The sequence below is a fragment of the Psammomys obesus genome, unplaced genomic scaffold (assembly GCF_907164565.1).
Source record: "Psammomys obesus unplaced genomic scaffold, mPsaObe1.curated_primary_1811, whole genome shotgun sequence".
NCBI classification, from domain to species: domain Eukaryota; kingdom Metazoa; phylum Chordata; class Mammalia; order Rodentia; family Muridae; genus Psammomys; species Psammomys obesus.
In genome coordinates, this window is record NW_026595981.1 from 5,777,504 (window position 1) to 5,800,994 (window position 23,491).

At 39.2% G+C, this 23,491-nt stretch overlaps 1 protein-coding gene across 1 annotated transcript in view; it reads left to right on the plus strand.

The window, feature by feature from the left end:
- Atad5 (ATPase family AAA domain containing 5) overlaps window positions 1-23,226 on the plus strand; it is a 44,417-nt gene extending 21,191 nt beyond the window's left edge. Inside the window, exons 11-23 of the mRNA XM_055620549.1 lie at window positions 2,328-2,424; window positions 3,563-3,642; window positions 3,893-4,032; window positions 4,958-5,108; window positions 9,642-9,818; window positions 10,358-10,494; window positions 11,246-11,339; window positions 13,140-13,204; window positions 16,411-16,591; window positions 18,915-19,093; window positions 19,882-20,723; window positions 21,464-21,622; window positions 21,731-23,226. Coding sequence (XP_055476524.1) covers window positions 2,328-2,424; window positions 3,563-3,642; window positions 3,893-4,032; window positions 4,958-5,108; window positions 9,642-9,818; window positions 10,358-10,494; window positions 11,246-11,339; window positions 13,140-13,204; window positions 16,411-16,591; window positions 18,915-19,093; window positions 19,882-20,723; window positions 21,464-21,622; window positions 21,731-21,809 — 2,381 coding nt within the window. The 3' untranslated portion in view covers window positions 21,810-23,226. The remainder of the gene's footprint in view (window positions 1-2,327; window positions 2,425-3,562; window positions 3,643-3,892; window positions 4,033-4,957; window positions 5,109-9,641; window positions 9,819-10,357; window positions 10,495-11,245; window positions 11,340-13,139; window positions 13,205-16,410; window positions 16,592-18,914; window positions 19,094-19,881; window positions 20,724-21,463; window positions 21,623-21,730) is intronic.
- The last annotated feature ends 265 nt before the right edge of the window (window positions 23,227-23,491 follow it).

A 23,491-nucleotide genomic window follows, 5' to 3' on the forward strand; every position in this document is an offset into this window, starting at 1 on the left:
CTGGCTTTGAATTCACAGAGATCCACCTGCCTCTGTCTTGCAGAGTGCTGGGATTACAGGCCTGTGCCAGCAGGCCCAGTCCCCAAAGGTATATTTCTCAATATCTCAGGGAAGAAGAGAACCGCTTTAAGTACCTGTGAAGTCAAGATGGAAGCAGTTGACGGTTATGTTCTCAGATGATGACAGAGTCAGTAGCAGAAATACCATCCTTTACTGGCAAAGAGGGCTTCGCCCCACCTGTCACCCTACAGCTTTCCTTTTACCCTGTCAGTTCTGCTCCCCCATCATTTTGAGACAGTCTAGCCGAGGCTGAGGTCAAACAAAGATAGCCTTGAGCTTCCTGCCTCCACCTCCCAGGATTGTAAGCTTGCACACCCTGCCATGTTTATGCATAGTGCTGGGGACTGAAGCCAGACCTTTGTGCATGCTGGGCAAACACTCTACCTCCTAAGCCACATTGTGAACTCCTAACCTTTCATTCTTCCTCACCCCTCTCCCCCTTTCTAAAAAACATTCTTATGTTGCCTAGGATGAGCTTGAACTTGCTCTTCTGTCTCAGTCTCCAAAATAGCTCTGTTGGCTCACAGAGAATTATATTAGCATGTTGTTAAATTTATAGTGTTATTCTGACTTGTATGAATACACTTGATTTTCGTTTATAGACAGAAGGTCCTGCTGGGTACCCCTGGCTGACCTTGAACTCTTTGTTAAAACTGTTGGCATTCACCATACTTGCCTTCCACATAGGCTCTGCTTTTGAAGCCTGAGATGGATCAGCTGGGCCTGGTGCTGCAGGCCTGTAACCCAGGTTACTCAGGACATGTGAGTCAGGAGGGTCACAAGTTTCAAGTCTACAGAGGCAGGTGCAGCTCAAGCTTGAGGCCAGCCTGGTTTACAGAGCAAGTTCTAGGACAGCCAAGGCTACACAGAGAAACCCTGTCTTTTTTTTTTTTTTTTTTTTTTTTTTTTTTTTTTTTTGAGAAGCCCTGTCTTTAAAAAGGGGGTTGGGGGAGGGACTATCTGTGCTATAAAGTTGAGTTTAAGATCTGTTGCTAGGACTATAGCTCAGTGGTAGAGCACTAGTTCCAATTTCAATCCCAGCCCTGCAAAGAGAGAGCGAGAGAGAAAGTCTGTAATCATGCTATTTATATTGTTCAGTATATTTTGCCTTTCTATACATTCTTATTCAGTATATATGCACACACACACACATATCTTATGTAAAGTTGAGTTTTTTGTTTCTTGAGACATGGTTTCTTTCTGTGTAGTACTGGCTGTCCTAGAACTCACCCTGTAGACAACGTTGGCGTCAAACTCAGATATCCTCCTACTTCTGCCTCCTGAGTACACAAGCCAGACTAGATTAAGTTGATTTAATTCACCTATTTTATATAAGGGCTATGGAATGTTTTAATATTTAGTATGGCGTGTCACCTATTTTCTTTAAAAATTTGTTTTATTTCACTTTATGTGTATGGGTGTCTTGTCTGTATGTATACCTATCTGTGTACTGTATGTGTGTGTGTGGAGGGGTGCTGGCAAGAGCCAGGAGGGCATTGGACCTCCTAGAACTGGAGTTAGAGATGGCTGTGAGCCACTGCGTGGATGTTGGGAACAAACATGGGTCCTCTGAAAAAGCTGCCTGAAAGTCATCTCTCCAGCTTCATGAACTGACTTCCTTAAGTAGACTATCAGTTTTCTTACCTGTATAAATCCCATTCAGACTTTTGAGTTTTTGTTAGTTGCCATGTTTGAAGAGAACTGGCATCTTGGCAGTCTTTGTTAGAGGTGTATCCTTTGTCTCTTTATCCAGATTAGCTGCGTAGATGAGAGGCTGCCTTTGTTCTTTAGCTTATAAGGTTTTATGCTTACACACTATTCTTCATGGTCCATATTATTAAATATGGTAATTAAAATGTAGCTATTAAAAGTTGTAACACAAATACATTACTCTGCTTTTATGGTTGTTAATTTGTAATTTTTTTTTTCTGATTTATTTATTTCCTCTTTGGAGACATGGTCTCACTGTGCAGTGTGGGTGGCCTGGAATTCACTCTGAAGATCAGACTAGCCTCACACTCAGAGATCTGCGTGCCTCTGTAGCTGACTAAGGGGTGCGATTGGTTTCTGTTTGGTTGGTTTTTTAAAATGATTGAGTTTGGGGTGACAAATTTTAAACATGAAATTTTAAAAATATTTTTGCATTTTATAAGTGAAATTCTTTCTGTAGATGTCTTTTATTGCATCTATAATGTAAATGTCTAAGAATGTTCACTTATGTCTAGTAATGAATAATACCTTAATGTGTTTATTTATTTTTACTTCAGATTCTGGAACTGAAGACATGCTTTGGACAGAAAAGTACCAGCCTCAAAATTCAAATGAACTCATAGGCAATGAGTTAGCTATCAAAAAGTTACATAGGTGAGTAGAATTTGAAAACGAATTAAGAAATAGTTTATGAATTTAGTTTTGCTATTTAGACTAAAACTTAGAAACTTCAAAGTAATAATATTACACAGGAAAGTCTTTTTTGGAAAAGAATTTCAAGTGAAAAGCTTCTCTCTTTTTCTTTTTTCTTTATTTATCTATCTATCTGTTTGTTTATTTGGTTTTTTTGAGACAGAGTTTCACTGTGTAGCTCTGGCTGTCCTGGAACTCACCCTGTAGACCAGGCTGGCCTCCAGCTCAGAGCTGCTTCCTGAGTGCTGGGATCGAAGGTGTGCCACCACACCCAGCTTCTTTTTATTTCTGTTTACTAGAGCTTACCACTATTGAAACTGTCTCTTAAAACTTTCAGACAAAATTATATGTGCTGGTCGTGGTGGTGACATCTCTAATCTTAGCAGTCTAGAGGTGGATGCAGGAGGACCAGGAGTTAAATGCCAGTTTGAACTACAGCGTTTAAGGCTAGCCTGGGCTACATGATACTCTTAGCTCAAAAAAAAAAATCATGTGAACACATTCTTACTTTAATTAATTAGTTAATTAATTAAAACATTTTTGAGAGAGAGGGATTCTTTTTGTAGCCTTGCTTTCCTAGAACTAGCTCTATAGACCAGGCTGGCTTTGAACTCACAAAATTGCCTCTCCAGGGCTAGGCTTCATGATGTACTACTGTATTCCTAGTACATGGGAGACTAGGGGAAGAGAATTACCGAGTTCCAGGTCAGTCTGAGCAACATAGCCAGATGCTGTTTCAAAAAAATAAATCAGGGGTCATCATGGCGGCCCAGGAGTAAAAGTAAAAGTGCCTGACAATTTGAGTTCTGTCCCTGAACCCACATGGTAGAAGCTGGCAGAGCCAGCTCCTCAAAGTTGGTCTTTGACTTCCTCATGCATGCACATGCACACACACTAAACGTGATCCTCCTGTTTCTTACCTCCTGAGTTGTGGAATTACACTGTGGATTCATAAGTGTACAGCACACCTGTTTATTTGGTGCTAAATATTGAACACATTCTTTATGCATTTGGGGTGCGTGCTCTTCCGGCTGAGCTGCAGCACAGCCCTATACTTCAGACTGTTTGTAGTAACATTAACATATTTCTTTTATGACAGTTGGTTGAAGGACTGGAAAAGAAGAGCTGAACTGGAAGAAAGACAGAATTTGAAGGGAAAACGAGATGAAAATCAGGAAGGTATTTTGAGTTATAGTTAGTTTTTTTTTTTAATTTCATTGAACATTTCGGAGTTAAATTAGCTAAAATTTACATAAACTTAAGGATTAGTATATTTCATGTTTAACTTTTTTTTTTTTTTTAGTCTTTGTGAATTCGCTTTATAGTATTTATTGGCAAGAAATTTGTGAGATTTAATTACTGTGTTTCATGAGGTAAAAGTGCTACCTAAGCAGTTAATTGTTTTATTTGTATTTGAATAATTTTTCAGATTTGTCGGATAGCATGGACTTTAAAGGCAGTTCAGATGATGAAGAGTATCGCCTTTGCAACACTGTTCTTATAACTGGGCCAACAGGAGTGGGGAAAACCGCTGCCGTGTATGCTTGTGCTCAGGAGCTTGGATTTAAGGTTAGTAGTTGGCCACAGTGAATGTTAATGTAAGAACTGAACTTTGAACATAAATTCCCAGTGTGCCTGTAGTCCTCGCATTGAACTGAAGAAGCATGGACCCAAGGCCAGCTGCTGTTAAGGAAGCCCTTTTTCCTTCTTTGTTTTTGTTTTTTGGTTTTTTGAGACAGGGTTTTTCTGTGTAGCCTTGGCTGTTCTAGACTGGCTCTGTAGACCAGGCTGGGCTTGAACTCACAAAGATCCTCCTGCCTCTGCTTCCCGATCCCTGGGATTACAGGCGTGAGGCTGCACCCAGCTAAACCCCTGTTTCAATGAAGAGCAAAAGGTGACGGGGAGACAATTGAGTTGAAAAAGTGCTTGAGGACTGAGCTCAGACTCTCCCCCTTCCCCCCGCTCCTGTGTGAAAGCTGTCAAGTAGTGCATGTCTGTTGTCCCAGAGCTGAAGCCAGGCAGTTTCTGCAGCACACCAGTGGGCCTTACCAGTCATGAATACCAGCTTCACCAAAAGACCCTCTTGTTTATTGTTTCTTTGTTTGGTTTTTTAGACAGGGTATCTGTGAATTCAGTCTGATCTACAAAGCCAGCTCAAGACAGGAAAGGCTATACAGAAAAACTCTGTCTCAGAAAGAAAGAAAAGAAAAAAAAATCCCAAGGTGGATGGAGATTGAGGAAGACATCCAGGGTCATCCTCTGCCTCCACATGCACACATTTCCACTCAAATGAGTGGCGGAGGAGAAGGAGGAAGTGGGTGTGGTGGTTCAAGCTTGTAATCCTAGCACTCTGAAAGCTAGGGCTGAGGCAGGGGAATAGCTGTAGTTTGAGCTCAGCCTAGGATACAGTATGAGACCCTGTCTAAAGAAGAAAGGAAAGAAAAGAAAGAAATCTTTTTCTCCTTTAAAAAAACTATATATATTCTTCTTTTAGATATTTGAAGTGAATGCCTCTTCCCAGCGAAGTGGTAGGCAAATCTTGTCTCAGCTGAAGGAAGCTACCCAGTCCCATCAAGTAGATAAACAAGGTGTAAACTCACAAAAACCCTGTTTCTTTAATAACTACAGCATTGGCAAGTCACCAAGTAAGTAACCTACTCCGTTGAGCTATAGTAACATTTTGGAAAAAAAAAAATCTGAGAGAATAGTTCTCATCTGCATCTGCCATTTGCTTTTTATCTTTTCCTGCACATAAACACGCTTTTGTTCCCCAGGCTGTTTTGAAGTTATAAATCCAAAGGCCATAAACTAAATATCAAGACCATTCTTACGTTTCTAAATATTAAGGGCTTTAAAAAAAGCATAACAAAAGTATAATGAAACCTAACAAAATGAGGTTTGTTCCTTGCTAAAAACAGTCTGATTTCAGTTTTCTGTGATTTTTGTATGCTTTTAATGATTTATTTATTTTTATGTGCACTGGTGTTTTGCTTGCATGTATGTCTGGTAAGGGTGTCAGATCCCCTAGAACTGGAGTTACAGACAGACAGTTAATGTTACTGTGTAGCCATTAGTCATCTTTGTCTAACAGAAGATGCTTCTCTGCTTACTGATGAGTCATCTATTTCTCAGTCTTTCCTCTTTGCATTTCAATTTGAATAGTTACTGCTCTATACCAAGTTTGTGATGTGTCCTGCAGCATCTAAGATGCTCTCAGTGCTGTCCAGCATAGTTCTTATTTTCAAAAGGTTCATGTGAGTCTTTTGTTATCCTCTGTGTTTCCAGTTCTCATATGCCCGATTTTTCTGTAGATATTTGGTTATATGGAATATGGTTTTAGCTGTTCTTGTCCATATTTCTGTCACCTGTATAATTTCCAAGTTAGTTTCAAGCTTTCTCTGTCTTACTTATGGGTTATATTCTTCTGCTTCTTTAGATGTCTGAAGTGCAAGTTTGTGTGCGTGCATGTGTGTGTGTGTGAGTGTTTGAGCTTATGTGCACCATGTGCATGCAGAACCTGCAGAGGTCAGGGGTGTTTGATCCCCAGAACTGGAGTTACAGGCAGCAGTAAGCTGGCTGATGTGGGTACTAAAAACTGATCCTGGGTTCTCTAAAAAACTATGTAAGTTCTCCTAATTACTGAGCCATCTCTCCAGCCCTAAAGTCTGTTCCTTTTAATTGCCTGTCAGACTTTGTACCATTTATCTAGTTAGATGGTGGGTATTTCTGTCTACTATAATTATTTTTGACCTTTGTTCTGAGTTGGTTTCATGTCTCTTATGTTATATTAGGCAAGATCATAGCAGCATTTAGACCTGGGCTAATCCACTCCTTTACATAGTACTACTTCTGATCACCCTTGATAGTCTCCCATTAGCGATGATGTTTGTTGATCTGTGAAAAGAATTAATTAAGGTGGCACTTGCTTTTAATCCCAGCACTTGGGAGGCAGATGGATCTTTATGAGTTTGAGGCAAGCTTGGTTTACATGCTGAGTTCTAGGCCATCCAGGGCTACATAGTGAGACCCGATCTCTAAAACAAACAAGCAAACAAAAACAAGAGAAGGATGAATTTACCATTTATAGATTTCTGTGTGTCTCAGGATTTGTTTCCTGTGGCCCTTCCCTCATGAGTACTTAATTTTAGATCTGGCAGAGGAGGGTTCTGCAGATTTCATAGCACTCTGCATAGCTGTCTTAATTTCTGTATTCTCTCTTATGCGATATGTCTGCCTTGATTTCCTCATTTTCTGCCGTAATCTTCTTGATTTAGGAGAATTTGGACTGGTTTTCCTTTCCCGCTGTAGCTTAGGTATTCTCTCAAGGCAGTAACCTGGGTGGTCTTCATGGTTTGCTGCAACTGTCTTGTCCCTTAGTGACTACTGTCCTATGTTGGATGGTAACTAAAAACTTGAAAAATGTTTCATATAGTATGTCAGTTTTTTATTGTTACTGTTTTAGATGGAGAAGGAAATTCAGTCACAGATCTCTTATCTTGCCTAGAAGCAGAATCACATCTTTTTCCTCTGGTGTTTATATATTTGTTTTTGGCTGTCAAGGAACTGTTTCTGTTGGTCTGTGTCCTTTTGATATGGCCTCAGGAATTATTGGATCTCCTTGCTTTCTGGCGTACCAGCTAGCCCTATTCAAACAGTTGGCTGGCCGTGATTCTTTTCTGGGAAAGGTTTTGGAATTTTTTTTTTAATTTCAATTTTCGAATCGTGAAATTAAAGGTAACATAATGCCAGGTATGGTAGTTCACACCTGAAATATGAACATATGAGCATATAGGAGACTGAGATGGAGAGCTGCCATGAGTTCAAAGCTAGCCTTGGTTGCAAAGTGAGAAAAGTCTCATAAAAAACAAAGAAGCAGACAGACAGCTCAGTTGATAGAACGCTTTGCCTAGAATACAGTGGCCCCGATGGTGCATGCCTCTGATCCCAGCACAGCAGCTCAAGGTTATCTGTGGCTCTATATCCAGTTCAAGGTCAGTCTGGATTACATGAGACCCTATCTAAGGAAAAAAAAAAAAAAAACTAGTATATTATTTTCAAAACTAGTAATCCTTTCTTGTAGTGAGAATTATGGGATTTTGGTTTCTTTAAAGAACACTGAAATATAAGAATATGTTTTCATTTTAATCTCAGGTGTAGGAATATGGGGCTGCTTTGCAGCAGCAACTGACTGTGATTTCCCTCATGCTCTAGCAGAGGCGTGGCTTTGCCATCTGTAAATAGTTTTTGTGAGACTGTGATGTTTGAAATTCTGGGAATTTTTCAAGAGTTTATAAAAGCTAGAGCCCCGATAGATGGGGCTGGTGGTGATTGTCACTCCGGGGTTGGTTATGGTTTGTTTGTAATCATGCTCAAAGAAGAAGCAAGAATAAATAAATTAAATCCAGAGTTCTCTCTCCCCCACCCCCATCTGTTCTCTCTTATCTAGTGATAAGGTGGGAAAAAGAACCCAGAAAGTAGTAAAAATGCAGCTACACTTTGTTATGTCAAAACTAGAAAAGTAAGAACAAAGTAGTACTTCTGCTGGTATTCAATATATATAAATGTTTAACTAAGATTTTACATCTCTTACTGTTATTTGAATGTCCTATTTAAAAAAAATTAGATTATTTTATATGAATGTATTGCTTGCATGTGTGTATGTGTACCATTTGTGTGCCTAGGTCCCACAGATAGCAGAAGGCATTGGATCCCCTAGTTGTGAGCTATCTGAGTGCTGGGAATTGAATGTGGGTCTTTTGCATAAGCAATAGGTGTTCTTAACTCTGAGCGTTCTCTCCAGGTACACAATGGCCTGTTTTGTTTTGTTTTTTAATAAAACTGTAGTATAATAACCTTTTTAAACTTGAAATTCTCATTCTGTTTAGTAAACACCACCAATATTCAAGTGCTAGAATAAGATCCATAAATACAGAGCAGATAAAACTTAACGGGCTCAGTTATGGAATTTTGTAACTAGGATGGTAACTATAGAAGATACTGCTTTTTGTGTAATTAAGACATGTAAGGGCTAAGACAAGGATGGAAGTTCTGGGGGAAAACCTCATACTGCAGGGGAGCAGAAATCACCCCTTTATGTTTTGACCTTGTATTCATCCTCCAGAACATCTTTGGAAATACACACTACTTGCTTGTAATAAGGATGTAATAGAGCCCAATACGTGCCAATACCAATTTTTCTCCAGTATCTTCTGATTTATTTCAAGCATCTATACCAAAAATAACTAGAGTAATTATGAAGGTTATTGCAAAATCATGTATTTATGCTAGGTGTTTGCATACCTATAATCCCTCTACTCAGAAGGCAGAAGAGGATCACCAAGTCCAGCCTGGCTCCAGGGATGCAACTGACTGGGGTGGAGAGGGAGTAAAGAAAAATTAAAAAAACAGACACAGAGAAAAGCGGGGATCAGGTGGCTGGACTCTGTAATAGGGAAACCCCAACTTCTCAAAAGCTCATCGTGTTTATTAAACACAGTTGAACAGAAAGGCTGGGTTATTGCATACAGCTGCAAAGAGAGATGGGGCTATTAAATACAGATAAAGGAGGCAAGGCTTATGTAGACAGCTGCAAAAGGAGATGGGGCTATTATGTGCAGATAAACAAGGAAGCAGGGTTAGCTCATCCAGGCAGGAGCAGACTTAGGCTGTAAACTTGGGGAGTGGGAGGTCATGATGGACTTTTTCTACACATACTACCAACACGTATACATGGACGAGAAGAAAGCTTTGCCATCACGCTGAACCCAAGGGAGTGGGTGCCACTGTGCCATGGGTCTGAGGCCTGGGGTCATTAACATGTCTATGCTCATGTCAACAATCCACATTTACTCAGGGCTCCATTTACTCACAACTTCTACACCCCACGGAGGATCAAAAGCTTGAGTCCTGTCTGAGTACCATAGAAAGACCTTTTTAAACAGTCAGTTAAAGAAAAGTGTGTAGCTTTGGAAATACAACTAGCTGCTTTGTCCTGTCATTCTGTTAGAATAAATACAATAGTACAATAATATCTATATATTGAGTATTTGCATAAAAAAATGAAAGAAAATGTCTGCCTTTGGTTTTTATCATGTAAGAATAGAAATGCACTGTGGATAACTTTATGTGGCCATCAGTGTAATTTTAGAATGTTCTTAAATGCAGTTTGTTTTTCATAGAAAAGTTAAACTCCCCTGGGAAAGTTGTTACATCACCAAGGAAGCTTCCTCCATCATCACCAAAAAGAAGTGGACAGAAGCGAGCACTTCCTCCTAAAACTTTGGCAAATTACTTTAAAGTGTCCTCCAAATCTAAAAATAATGAAGAAGGCGGAGGACTGACGGGAAATAGTAAAGGTAAAGCATTAAGTTAAGAAAGTAAGTTAGAGTTGGATGCGGTGGTGCATGCCTGTGATCCCAGCACTCTGGGAGGCAGAGGCAAATGGATCTCTGTGAGTTCAAGGCCAGCCTGGTCTACAAAGTTGAATCCAGGACAGCCATGGCTACACAGAATAACCCTGTCTCGAAAAAACCAAAACCAAACAAACAAAAGTGAATTAGCTTTGATGTATAAATCTATAAATGTATTTCATGTGCTCCTGAGCTATTTATTAAGCCTCAAACATGCTAATTGTCCTAGATATAGAAGCATCACTATTGAGTAAAATTTGATATGAGAGTTCAGTTTGTAAGTGTGTATCTAGTGTGTTATTAAAAGTGAGTTTTCCCAGGTGTGGTGGTGCATGCCTTTAATCCCAGCACTCTGGAGGCAGAGACAGGTAGGTCTCTATGAATTTAAGGCCAACCTGATCTACATAATAAGACAGTATCTTAAAACAAACAAACAAACAAAAAAAGTGAGTTTTGCCTAAAATATTGACATTGTATTTATGCAGGAATCAAAAATTCTTCTTTGGAACAAAGGCAATTTATTCAGACTAAATCAACAAATGCAAATAATTCAAATATTAAAGATTTTGGAGCTGAAGAACCCAACAGAAAGAACACAACATCTCTCATTCTCTTTGAGGAGGTAGGCTTGCAGAGGCACACATTGTAGGAACATTATTTTCTTATAAGGAATTATAAAATAACTAAGAAATACTTAACTTAAAAATACTTAACTTTTATAAAGCGTGGTAACTAAAAAAACATTCTTTGTATTATTTAATTTTATGTATGTGGATGTTATGCTGCCTGTATGTCTGTGCACCATGTGTGTTCACTCCCCATAGAGGCCAGGGAGGGTGTTAGATCTCCTAGTACTAGGGTTACAGATGGTTTTGAGCTGCCTTAACAAGGCTGGGAAGCATCAGGTCCTCAGCAAAGAGCAACCAGTGCTCCTAACCACTAAGCTATCTTTCTAGCCCTGACTAGAATAATTTTAAGATGATTAACATAATTCAAGGATACTGGTTATTAACAACTATAGAAATTATTATGACTCATATCTGCCCAGTTTTTTGTGATTGTGTTTTAGTTTTAATGTTTACTATGTAACCATCTTAAAGGTTCTTTTTGGTGTAAGACAAACTTTTTCCAGGCAGTAGTGGCACACTCCTTTAATCCCAGTACTCAGGAGGCAGATCAAGCGGATGTCTGAGTTCAAGGCCAGCTGGTCTTCATAGTGAGTTCCAGGACAGCCAGGGCTACACAGTAAAACCCTGTTTCAACAAAATAAAACAAAATTATCAGTGTTGACTTTGACGTAGTATATCTGTAACTGATCTGAGTGAATGTATTGTTACTCTCACTTTATTAATATTCTAATAAATGATTTGTAGGTTGATGTCATTTTTGAAGAAGATGTTGGGTTTTTGAATGCAGTCAAAACATTCATGGCTACAACCAAACGACCCGTAATTCTTACTACAAGTGGTATGTAAAAATAATTTTGGTACAATTTATTGTTGAAACATTTTAGGAGAGCTACTGAGTAGAAAGGGTGTGGGTTGGAGAGATGGCTCAGCAGGTAAAGCCCTGTCAGACAAATCTGTTGACCTGAGTTCTGCCTGAAAGGCACATAAAGGTGGAAGGAGAGAACCAGTTCTACAGGGTTGACCTACTTCTCAATGCTTATGTGTACACACCCCCCACACTCAGACATCTTGCACACAGAACACACATACTAATAAGTAACATTTTAAAACAAATGGGGATACTGTAAAGATATCTCAGTCAGGTGGTGGTAGCATGTGCCTTTAATCCCGGCACTTGTGAGTTCCAGGACAGCCTAAAGTACACAGAGAAACCTTGTCTTGAAAAACAGAACATCTTTTCTTGTTTCTTTGTCATACCTACAATTAGACAACCAACAAAGCGCCCACGTGGGTGCTACTGTGTGTGTGTGTGTTCTCTCTCTCTCTCTCTCTCTTTCTCTGTGTGTTTATGTGTGTTTAATCTTACTCTTTAGCCAGGCTACCTTAAAGCTCAGAGATATCCTTCCTCATCCTACAATTACAGATCCTTAATAATTAAATTTTGCTCTTTGCCATCCCATGATAAAACCTCAAGGAGATTTGTTGCATATTTAGTTAAAGTAGCCATCGTCAACGTCACAGAATTCTATCTACCTTCTTGGGGTTTTGGCTTTAAAAATCCATTTAGGTTTTTATTGTTATTTGAGATGATTTAGAACTCTCAATTTTCTTTGCTCAGACTGCTGTGGGCCAACATACTTAGCCTATAGTTTTTTTTAATGTTTTTATTATATTATCTATTATGTGTGTTCACACACGTGTGCCATAACACATGTGTTACAGAGCATATGTGGAGATAGAGGACAACTTCTGGTAACTGGTTTTCTTCTTCCATCAGGTAGGTCCTGGGGTGGAGCTCAGGCCATCAGACTTGGTAGCAGACAACTCACCCTTGTAAGCCACTCCTGAAAGAAAACATTTTTAGATGGTAACAGATGCCTACAATCCCATCACTTGGGAGCTTTATGAAGGAGGATTAAGCACTACACATAACCAGACCTTGTCATAAAAACACACAAACGAAAACTGAATTTGCAGATATTCAGAAGGCTAGCTCTGCTGTGGAGGTATTGGGAAAGTTTGTTTGCTGGCTGTTACCCTCCATGTCTTCTTTCTTGGTTTATTGCTGGGCATGCTCTTCACCAATTACCTCCCCAGTCCTTCAATTACTTAAAAATATGAAAATCTTAATAATCATAGGTTAGGTGATAGCTTAATTAAAAGGTTCTTATTACTTTAGATCAAAATAGAAAGTTCCTTAAGGAATTCTAATTTGCATAATATCATAGTCTTCTTTTATCCATGAGGGATACTTCCCAGACCTTCCCAATGGATGCTTGAAATTTCAAATAGTGTCAAAATGCTTATATACCTTTTCCCTAAACACACATATTTAGAATCCTAGTAACCTAGTTATAGTAGGAACTTAACAAATAATTACCAAGAGAACAGTTAAAACGCTTTTTAACAATTATAAATGTAAGGAACTGGAGAGGTGGCCCAGTAGTTAGAGCCCTTGTTGCTCTTAGAGAGGATAAGTATTTACTCTACATGGTGTAAGAATTACATATAACTGGGATCGGGATGTAAAGTGAATAAATTATACAAAATAAAAAAATTGTAAAAAAAAATTAAAACTATAACTGGGAAAAGTTATTTAGTGGTCTCATGTTTTTTAAAAACATATTGTTTCCTATAGATCCCACATTTAGTTTAGTGTTCGATGGCTGCTTTGAGGAAATCAATTTCAATATTCCTTCCCTGGTAAGTTTTGAATTTTCATGATCAAAGATTATATGTTTCACAATTCTGTAAAAGACATCTTTTAAATTAAATGTATAGTTTTAAAATGACGTTTTTTAAAGGGAAATGTTAAAGCTTCTGAGTTTTAGGAAACTTACGATTGTCTCCTTTTTTGCTTTAAAATAGTTATTTTTCAGAAATTTAAGTTTTATGTGTACCGTAATATTACTTTTTGTTTTCCTTTGAGACTTTCTCACCAAGTAGCATTGGTTGGTATAGAACTTTCTTGGTAGATCTGGTAGGCTTTGAATTTACAGAAATCCACCTATCTCTGCTTCCTAAATGCTGAGACTTTAGCCTAGCTCTTTCTATTTTTATTTTTCTGTTTTTTGAGAGAGGGTCTCTCTGTATCACCCTGGAGTCCTGAAACTCACTATATAGACCGGGCTGACCTCAAGCTCAGAGATCTGAGCTTTCCAACAGCTGGGATTAAAGGCATGCATCACCACACCCAGCTTCATTCTATTTTTAAATACTTTATTAGAGTTTGCACTTTTCTGTGAGCTGATATTTGTGAGAAGCCAATGTAATTATAATTCACATCTGAATACAAATCTGCCTCTTTCCTTGTTAAGGTCCAAAGTATGTATTCCTCATGACCACAGGGTTGTTGTGAGGATTTTATAACCAAGAACAGGGCGGATACTTAAAAATTTCCAAGTTCATGGTGTTAACGTTGTTAGTGATTATGGGTGGCTTGTTTTGGTTTGGTGTAGCCCTGGCTGTCCTGGACTCTCTGTAGACCAGGCTGCTCTTGAACTCACATGCCTGCCTCTCTGCATCCCTGAGTGCTGGGATTACAGGCTTGTGCCACTGTGCTGGCTGTGGGTGTTTTTTGTTTGTTTATTGCTTGGTGCCTGTGGAAGTTAGAAGAGGATATTGGACCCGCTATAACTGGAGTTACAGATGGGAGGCACCATGAGGGTACTAGGAACTATACCTGGTCCTCTTCTTCTCTCGCACCTCCCCTCCTTTTCTTTAACTAGGTATTGAGGTGTACATCTTTAATCCCAGCACTTTGATTGATTGATTGATTGATTGATTGATTGATTCTGTGTGTGTATGTGGTTGCATATGTGACTTGACAGATGTGTAGAGTCAGAACAGCTTTCAGGAGCTGAGTCTCCTTCCAGCATGTTGGTTCTGGGGATTGAATCCACACTGTCAGATTTGTTATCCGGAACCTTTAGCTGCTGAGCTATCTTTATAGTACCCGTGGCTGTCCTTGGCTTTTTGTTGCTACCTTATTTTACTCTACACAGGTTTGTATATGTTGTAGCATTTGTGTTGGGTTCAAATTCAGAATGTAGCTGAAGGTGACCTTGAACACCTGATCCTCCTGTTTCCTTCTCCCAAAAGCTAGTTCTCAATCTGTGATTGCTGACATATGCCACCAATACCACATCTGGTTCTTTTCCACTTCTTTCTAATGCCGTATTCACTGATGAGGATTTCAGTGCTGCACGAACTTGGGGTGTTGACAGTGGACAATCCTAGCTGTTTATAGATGAGATTATAGACAGGAAGTGATCTTTACAGTATTACTGTTGGCAACAAAGTTAGCTATAGGTTTGTTTTTTGTTTTGTTTTGTTTTTTTGTACAGTTTTTGGGTAGGATTAAGGATATTTTCTACTAATCTAATTTTAAAAGTATTTTTTATAAAAAAATAATAAGAGCTGGGTGCGATGGCACATGCCTGTAATCCCAGCACTGGGGAGGCAGGGGCAGGTGGATCTCAGAGTTCAAGGCCAGCCTGGTCTACAAAGCATGCCCAAGATAGCCAGGGCTACACAGAAAAACCCTGTCTTGAAAAATCAAAATGAATGAATGAATGAATGAATAAAATATATTGCTTAAGTTCTATTTTTCTATTTTTTCTGTTACTCTTGAATAGTGCACTGATTGCATGTGGCAAAGGTTTCATCCTGTATAATACATACACATGCATGCTGCATTCACACACATACGTAAATATACAAACATGCTTACAACACACAGATATATACATACACAAATCCACAGATGGTAGGAAATGCTTTATTATCTCAGCACTTAGTAGACTGAGGTAGAAGGGTTACCAGTTTAAGGCTAGATAAGGTTGCATACCAGCCTGCCTCCAGCTTTGTCCCAAGAAAGGAAAGAGCAACTGGGCGGTGTTTTTTATCTCAGCACTAGGGAGGCAGAGACAGGTGAATCTTTGTGTTTGAGGCCAGCCTGGTGTACAGAGTGAGTTCCAGGACAGCCAGGGCTATACAGAGAAACCCTGTCTCAAAAAAAACTAAACCAAACCAAAACAAAGCGGTACTAGAATTCTGATAAAATAAAAGGTTACTATGCACTAGATTAAACTTTATACAATTTTCTGATTTTGATTTTAGAATTAGAAAAGAATGTTTCAGTATTGCTATCATATTTATAATATTTTAATGGCTATAAATAACCTGTCAAACAGCCAGGGATAATGGTGCATACCTTTAATCCCAGTGCTCAGGGGACAGTACCAGGTGGATCTTTGTGAGTTCAAAGCCAGGCTTGGTCTACAAAGTGAGTTTCATGACAACCCATGTTATGTAGAGAGACCCTGTCTCAAAATTAAGAAAAAAGAAAATTGAAAAAAAAATTCTATCAAGTGTACCATTACTTAATCTAGTTCTATAAAACTTCCTGTAATGTTCAAATTAAAGAATTTTATATATTTCCCTGCAAGACTGAATGTGGTACACAGCTGTAATACTAGCATCTAAGAGGCAAGGAAGTTCCTGAGTTTGAGGCCAGCCTGAGCTGTGTTGTAAGAACCTACTTAAAACAACAGCACACACACATACACACATACAAACTGGTATACGGGAGCATGGGAGGTGGAGGCAGGAGAATCAGAGGCCAGCTTGGGTTGCAAAAGAGTCTGTCTTAAATACACTAACACATTTTTGTTGTTGTTGTCCTGGAGTATTTACAACAAACTCAAGAATAAGTAAATGACTTTAATTTTGTGGTACATGTTCTTGTATTTTTTTAGAGAAATTTCATTCTCAAATGGTTTTCAGATATTATGGCCTTTAGCAAAATTCTTCATTGATATTCAAGTTTATTACTACATTTCTGCCTATTATGCAATTAACCATGTGTTTTCTCTCTGCCATATCTTGCCTTGTTTTTCTATTTTAAGCGAAACACTGCCAGCTACTTACAAATGATTTGTTTAGTTGAGAATTTCAGAACCGACTTAAAAGACTTTGTAACCTTGTTGACTGCAAATGCTTGTGACATCAGAAAGAGTATCCTTTACTTACAGTTTTGGATTAGAAGTGGAGGTGGGAGTTTAGAAGAAAGGCCATTGTTACATTGCGGTAAGTAGACTGTCAAAGTTTTCTATTATGGGACTGTATTCTTAAATATATACTCTATCAAAATATTTCTAAAATTATAAATTGTCTAGGTATGCTGTTTAAAAACTACTTACACATATATCTACCTTTTTGTTTTGTTTTATTGGTTTTTGTTTTTCAAGGCAGGGTTTCTTTGTGTAGCCCTGGCTGTACTGGAACTCGATTTATAGATGAGGCTGCCTCAAACTCAGGGATCCTCCTGCCTCTGCCTGCCAAGTGCAAGGATTACAGGCATGTGCCACCACTGACCTGCTTACGTCTACTTTTTAATAAAGGTTTTAAGCCTAAGTAAACAGGTGTGGTGGTGGACACCTATAATTCCAGCAATCTAGAAGCAGAGGTAGGCAGATCAGAACTTCAAGGCCGTATTTGCCTACACAGTGAGCTCAAGGCCAGCCAGGGCTACAAAACACCTTCTCTCAAAATACAAAACAACAAAAAAAGTGCAAATAGATTTAACTCAAAAAAATAAAGGAGGGGCAGGTTGGTTTGTTTGTTTTACCAGTATGGTGGTACATGTCTGTAATCCCAGTTCTGTAGTCTTTCATACAAGGTAAAAAAAAAAAAAAAAAAAAAAAGAAAAGAAAAAGAAAAGAAAAATACCCCATACATACAATCCGTAGATTTCCTATTATACTTCTCAAGCTCCGAGGAGCTTCTGAAGTAAACCTGGGATGAGTTCAGGCAGTACTTGGGGGATGGAAGTCAGAGGATCCAGAGTTCAGCCTTAGCTCCACAGCAAGTTTAAGGTAGCCTGGAGTGCATGAGATTCCATCTCAGAAACAGCAAAACAAACACTCCAAACTATTGTTTATACACGTACAGATGTAAAAAGAACTTTAATTTACCAGGTTCAGTTGTTGTCTCCAAGGCTTATCGCCTCCATCTGCTAACCTAGGTGTAGTCCTAGAAGATTCTAGCCCCCTTACAGTCTAACCTAGGCCTATGAAGTTTTCAGCCTTTGAGACTTACTGCTGAATAAGCTCACTTTTCTTGTTCTTACTGAGCTCTTCGCTTTCAACTCAGCTTTTCTGTCTCAAACTCTTCTCCTAGCTGACTTATTCAATCTTGCCTTTCTCTCGTCCCCTGATTTGTTCTGCTTGGCTTCAAACTAACTCCAGCAATATTTTTGATCTCCTCCTCACTCTGGCTCATTCAGTCTTCACCTGAGCTCTGTCTCTGCAACCTGTCTCTGTAACTATACAGGAAAACTGCCTCTTCTCGCTCTGCATTGTTCTTACCTAGCTTCCCTTTCTCTCTCTTCTCATGAGAGTTGGGCATATCCAATTCTGTCAAATCTTCTCTGATTTGTTATCTTTTCTGCCACTCAGTTATTATTACTTTCAAACATGGGTGCTCCCTTCTACAAACTAACTATACCTTTATTGTTTGGGATTGAAGGCATGTACCTAAGCTTTTCTTTGCCGGGAATTTGCTCTATACCAGGCTGGCCTTGAACTGAGATCTGTTTCCCTCTGTCTCCTGGATTAAGGGGGTGTTTGTATTCCAGCCACATTATACAGACCTGTAAGACCTTTGGATGTGGTCTCTCTCCAGAACAGCTATGTTCTGAATTAAACTTCCTCTACATGTGGACATACAGTTTCTTACAGAATTATAGTTCCCACTTTGCCTTATAAAAAACAAGTATGTCAGGTGTGGTGGCATACTTCTGCAATCCTGACACTTGGGAGAGGAAGCAGGTAGATCAAGAGGCAAAGGTTATCCTTGGCCACATTGAGTTTAGCCTGAACTACAGGAGATCCTGCCTTGACCAAAGCAAGCAGAACATATCAGTGTTCCTTCTGTCAGTAGAGCTGTAGCTCATTCTTTTATCTGATGTGTTTAAGTATAAGTTCCTGGGGTGCCGGGCACAGTGTCGCACACCTGTAATCCAAGCAGAGAGGAAGGCAGAGACAGGTGAATCTCTGTGAGTTCGAGGCCATCCTGGTTTACAAAATGAGTCCAGGATAACCAAGGCTACAGAGAGAAACCTTACCTCAAGAAGAAGAAGAAGGAAAAAAAAAAAAGGAAGGAAGAAAGAAAAAAAGAATAAAACAAAATAGCCCTGGGGATAAACAACAAATAATAATAATAAATCAATTATAGGTGGGCTTGAATCATTTCACTTGGTATTTTTCAAATGAATTCCATTTTGTTGGTGATGAAGTGAATACACTGGAGAACAAAATCAGAAGGTTTGGGCTTGTGCTTTGTGGTTTCTTTTCATACACATTTCACTTAAAATTCATTAACCTAAGACTTGTTTTTATTAATTTTTTAGGAGAAAATAGCAGAAATGTACTGGTTTGCTCCGCAGATGGTTCTAATGCAAAAATTAACTCTAAACAAAACAAAAGGAACCGTGTAACCCTCCCTGGATGTGACACTGGCTGTGCAGAGGCTTTGTTTGGACTCAGGAACATTGCCTCTCCAGGTCAAGGCTTATTTTCACTGTTAAAGGTATTTTCCGTGTCTGTGAAATGTTGAATTCATGTTCTGTCCATCTTCACAGTATATACCCTGTGTTGTGAATCTTAGTTCAACTTAAAATTTACCTAACAAAGTTTCTATTGACTTTCTATTTTAACTCATTTGACTGTTGACAGATGGTGCATAGGCACTGATTTAAAAGCTCAGTATAGGACTCAGGTTAAATTTAGGCCAGGTGGTGATGTCGTACACCTTTAGTCCCAGTGCTTGGGAGGTGGATCTCTGAGTTTGAGGCCAGCCTGGTCTACAGAGTGAGTTCCAGGACAGCCAGGGCTACATAGAGAAACTCTTGTCTTGAAAACCCTAAAGAATTTTAAAACTCTTAAAATAAAAAGCTCTTTTTGGGGCTGGAGAGATGGCTCAGTGGTTAAGAGCACCGTCTGTTCTTCCAAAGGACCCAGGTTCAATCCCCAGCAACCACAGGGCAGCTCACAACTGTCTGTAATGCTGATTTCAAAGAGATCTGACACCTTCATGGTCATGGAGATGGCTCGGCAGTAAAGGTACTTGCAATCCAAGCCTTGTGACCTTATCAGTTCGATCCCCGAGACCCACATGGTAGGAGAGAATTGGCTTCCACAAGTTGTTCTCTGATCGCCGTGTGTCCTGAGCCACCCCCCTCAAAAAAGACAGAAAAGAAAGTCATCTATCTGCAAGATAGAGACCCATACAGACAAGTCTGTATTCATTCATAAGGGGGGGAAGCTGTCTAAACTAGGTACCCTTAAAACATCTCTTTGCTCAAAATTGCTTTTCAGCACAAGAACACAGAAAAGGAGGAATGGCATAAATTCATCCAGCTTCTCACAGAATTCCACATGCAAGACATAGATCTGTTATACAGCAATCTAGAGTTCATCCTGCCATTGCCAGTTAATGTCCTTCCACAAGCGAGAGATGCTTGTGGCTTCCCGGTGGCTGTGGAGGCCAGTGCACCAGGAAGCATGAAGTACCTTACCAGGAAGCAGTCAGAAGAGCAGACATTGACAAAATCACAGAAAAAGAAACAGAAAAAGATGGTGACCCTAGATGACAGTGATTTGTTTGACACTGGAGTGGACTTTTCTGATGAACTGACTAGCTTATCTTCCTCAACTGTAGAAGATGACGTCACAAGCAGAGACAGAGAAGACAACCCAGAGACGAAGACACAGAACAATGGTTTCGGGTCTGACTCTGTTCCTGGACCTCCCAAGACACCAGCGGAGAAGATGAGTTCTGTGCTCATTTCCCAATGTTTAAATTCTCTCACTGAGTTCATGGAGAACATGTCCTTCTTAGATGCCCATTTAACAAATTCAGGGGAACAGAATGAATTGGGTAAAAATGCCTTTCACTGGACAAGTGGAAAGGTTAAAAGCGGACTTTGTGATGAATTTAGTCTTGAAAGTAGAGAAGGGAGGGCTCCTCAGAACTCTGAAGAATTAAAAGCAACTGCAGAAGCTCTCAGTTTTACTAAATGTTCTTCTACCATTTCAAAAGCACTGGAGTCCTTGAATTCATGCAAGGAATTAGGAAGAGACCCAACCAATGAGCTCACTCTCTGTGTTTCACAAAAGTGCCACGATGTATGCTTCTACCAATCGGCAGCTAATCTAGAGTAAGTCTGATTTGCTAACTTCTGTTTTTCAGTAATCAGTGACAGTGGTTCTTCTTGCTGCTTTTAAAGGGCTGAGCTATTGCTCATGGAAAATACTTAGTGGAGATTGTTGGGAAAGCTAGCTTGAATGAACACTGGGAAACTGAGTGTGGTGGCCTACGCCTTTACTCCCAACACTCAAGAGGAAGAGGCAGGTGGACTTCTGAGTTTAAGGACACCCTGGTTTACAGAATGAGTTCCAGGACAGCCAAGGCTACACAAAGAAACTCTGTCGCAAAAAAAAAAAAAGAAAAGAAAAAAAAAAGAAATTTGGAAACCTTTATGCAATAGAGAGGTTGTTCAGACTTGTGACAGGTAAAGGTGGCCATTAAGGTGTCTCACTCGGACACTAGGCATGGTGACATATGCTTGTCATCACAGCACTTGAGAGGTAGAGGCAGGAGGATCCAGAGTTTGAGGCCAGCCTGAGCTACATGAGATCCTGTCTCTAAACAAAAGTTTTCAGTGAAGCTGAGTGTGTGGTGCAAGACTGTAATCCCAGCACTCAGGAGACTGAGTTTGAAGTCAGCCTGAGCTATGTAGCGTTCGAGGCCACTCTGGGTTTATGAGAGTGACTGATCTGTTGACAGGAAATGACAAATGTCATGTGATCTAGACCACAGGCAGAGACACTGGGTATGTTTGCAGTTTTTACACTGTTATATAAAAATAACAAAATAATACTTGCTTTTCATTTGTAGCAGTGCTGACAGGAGGATGGCAGTCATTAAAAGCGTGTTTTCCAGTCGTTCTCTTCTAAACCTGGGTAATAAGCCGGCTGGCATAATTGACTACCTACCAACTCTCCGGAACATTTGTCGGACAGAGAAGCTAAAACAACAAGGGAAAAACAGAAGAAGGTAAGATCTGTTGAAAAAAGTAATATTTCAGATAGCCATGTCAGGCTTAATAAATGTGCTCATGGGAATGAAAATAATAATACTAATTTTTTTTTTTTATTTTGACAGGTTTCTGCACTATTTTGAAGGAATTCATTTGGATATTCCTGAAGAGACTCTAACTACTTTGGCAGCTGACTTCCCTTGACACTTCCCCCTCATCAGTGTCTTGTACAGATTATGTAGTCCTTATGACATATTTTAGATTATGTTGACTCTAAAGAAGAGCTTATTTCTCTTAATGTAAATTATAAAAGACTTTGTATTTTTGTGGTTCAGTTATTTAAAATGAAAAATTTTAGTTACAAACTGTATATATGATTGTGGCATATTTTTTATGAATGTTTTGGATTCTGTTTTTGCTTTGTTGGTATGCTTTCCATATGTGTGAATTGTTTGTAGAAGGTAATGTTCACTGAGAGATTTTTGAAGCTGTCTCAGCGCTGAGCTCACCCGTCACTTCCCTTTCCTTGTATTCTTCCTCTACTATCTAGCATCAGAGCTGTGCCACCATAGGAAGCACCTAGCTGCCAGTCACGTAAAACAGATTCATACGGAATATTTTTCAAATGTCCTAGGAAGGAAATTGTGCATCAGTTTTGGAAAGCATCGCACTTCCTCTTGCCTTTATTTCTTGTACCTTCCTCCAGCATATTTTACTATTTAATCATTGAGTCATTGGTGTGGCAATGACTGAATTCCAGTTTTCATAAAGTTTATCACCTGGGTAGTTAAAGTCTCTTGCATTTTGCCAGCTCAAACCATTTGTACATTTTCTGGTCCTTTTATGTTATGTTTTATTTCATAAATGTAATGACATTAGTTAATCTGTTTCAGACAAGTTGTTGATGGTTGGTGTAATCATGAAGGATCCTACCACTGGGTTTTTAACTTCACAGCTGTTTCCATTTAAATAGGATTTGGGGGTTTTGTGGTCCTGAGACTTGAACTTGGAGTCTTTTGTGTTGTAGGCAAGGGTCCTATGTCTTAGTACATACACACTCGTAATTATTTGCAGTACTACAAATCAAACCCAAGCCTTGTGCATTCTAGGGTCTCGATTAACCACTGCACTAGAACCCCACCTTGTTTTTGAGACAGGGTCTGGTTATATTGCTTAGGCTGCCCCTAAACTCCTTCCAGACGTACATGATCCTCCTGTCTCGGCTTCTCAAGTACCTGGGATCACAGGCATATCTGCTACACGAAGTGTGGGCTTGTTCTGCTGTTCTTCTTTAAGGATCTATTTTTTACTCTAGTAGCAAAATTTTAAAATGTTACATTTGCCAGGCACAGTATCACACGCCTTTAATCCCAGCACTCGGGAGGCAGAGGCAGGCCGATCTCCGACTTGAAGCCATCCTGGTCTCCAAAGTGAGTCCAGGACAGCCAGGGCTGCACAGAGAAACTGTCTTGGGGGGGAAAAAAGCCACATTTTAGTTAATGTTATTTTACAGTCAAATAATTAGGTATGTTTAAAATTCTTTCAATTGCAAATATTTGTATAAATAATGTAATATTCAGGCACATTTTTTAATGAATTGTATTTTTAACTCAAAAATTAAGGATCCTAGTTTTGTACTTTTTAAATGTATAGGTGCATATCTGTTTACAAATGTGTATGAAGATGTTTTTAACCTCTTGTTCAACCTACCTTTTCTTGTATTAGCAAATTGATCTAATTAAAAATTAAAGCTAAAGACTTTATGTGGTATTTAAAATAGTTTAAGTTATGAACATCTTTTTTTTTTTTTTTTGTTTTGGTTTTGGTTTTTTGAGACAGAGCTTCTCTGTCCTGGACTCCTTTGTAGACCAGGTTGGCCTCGAACT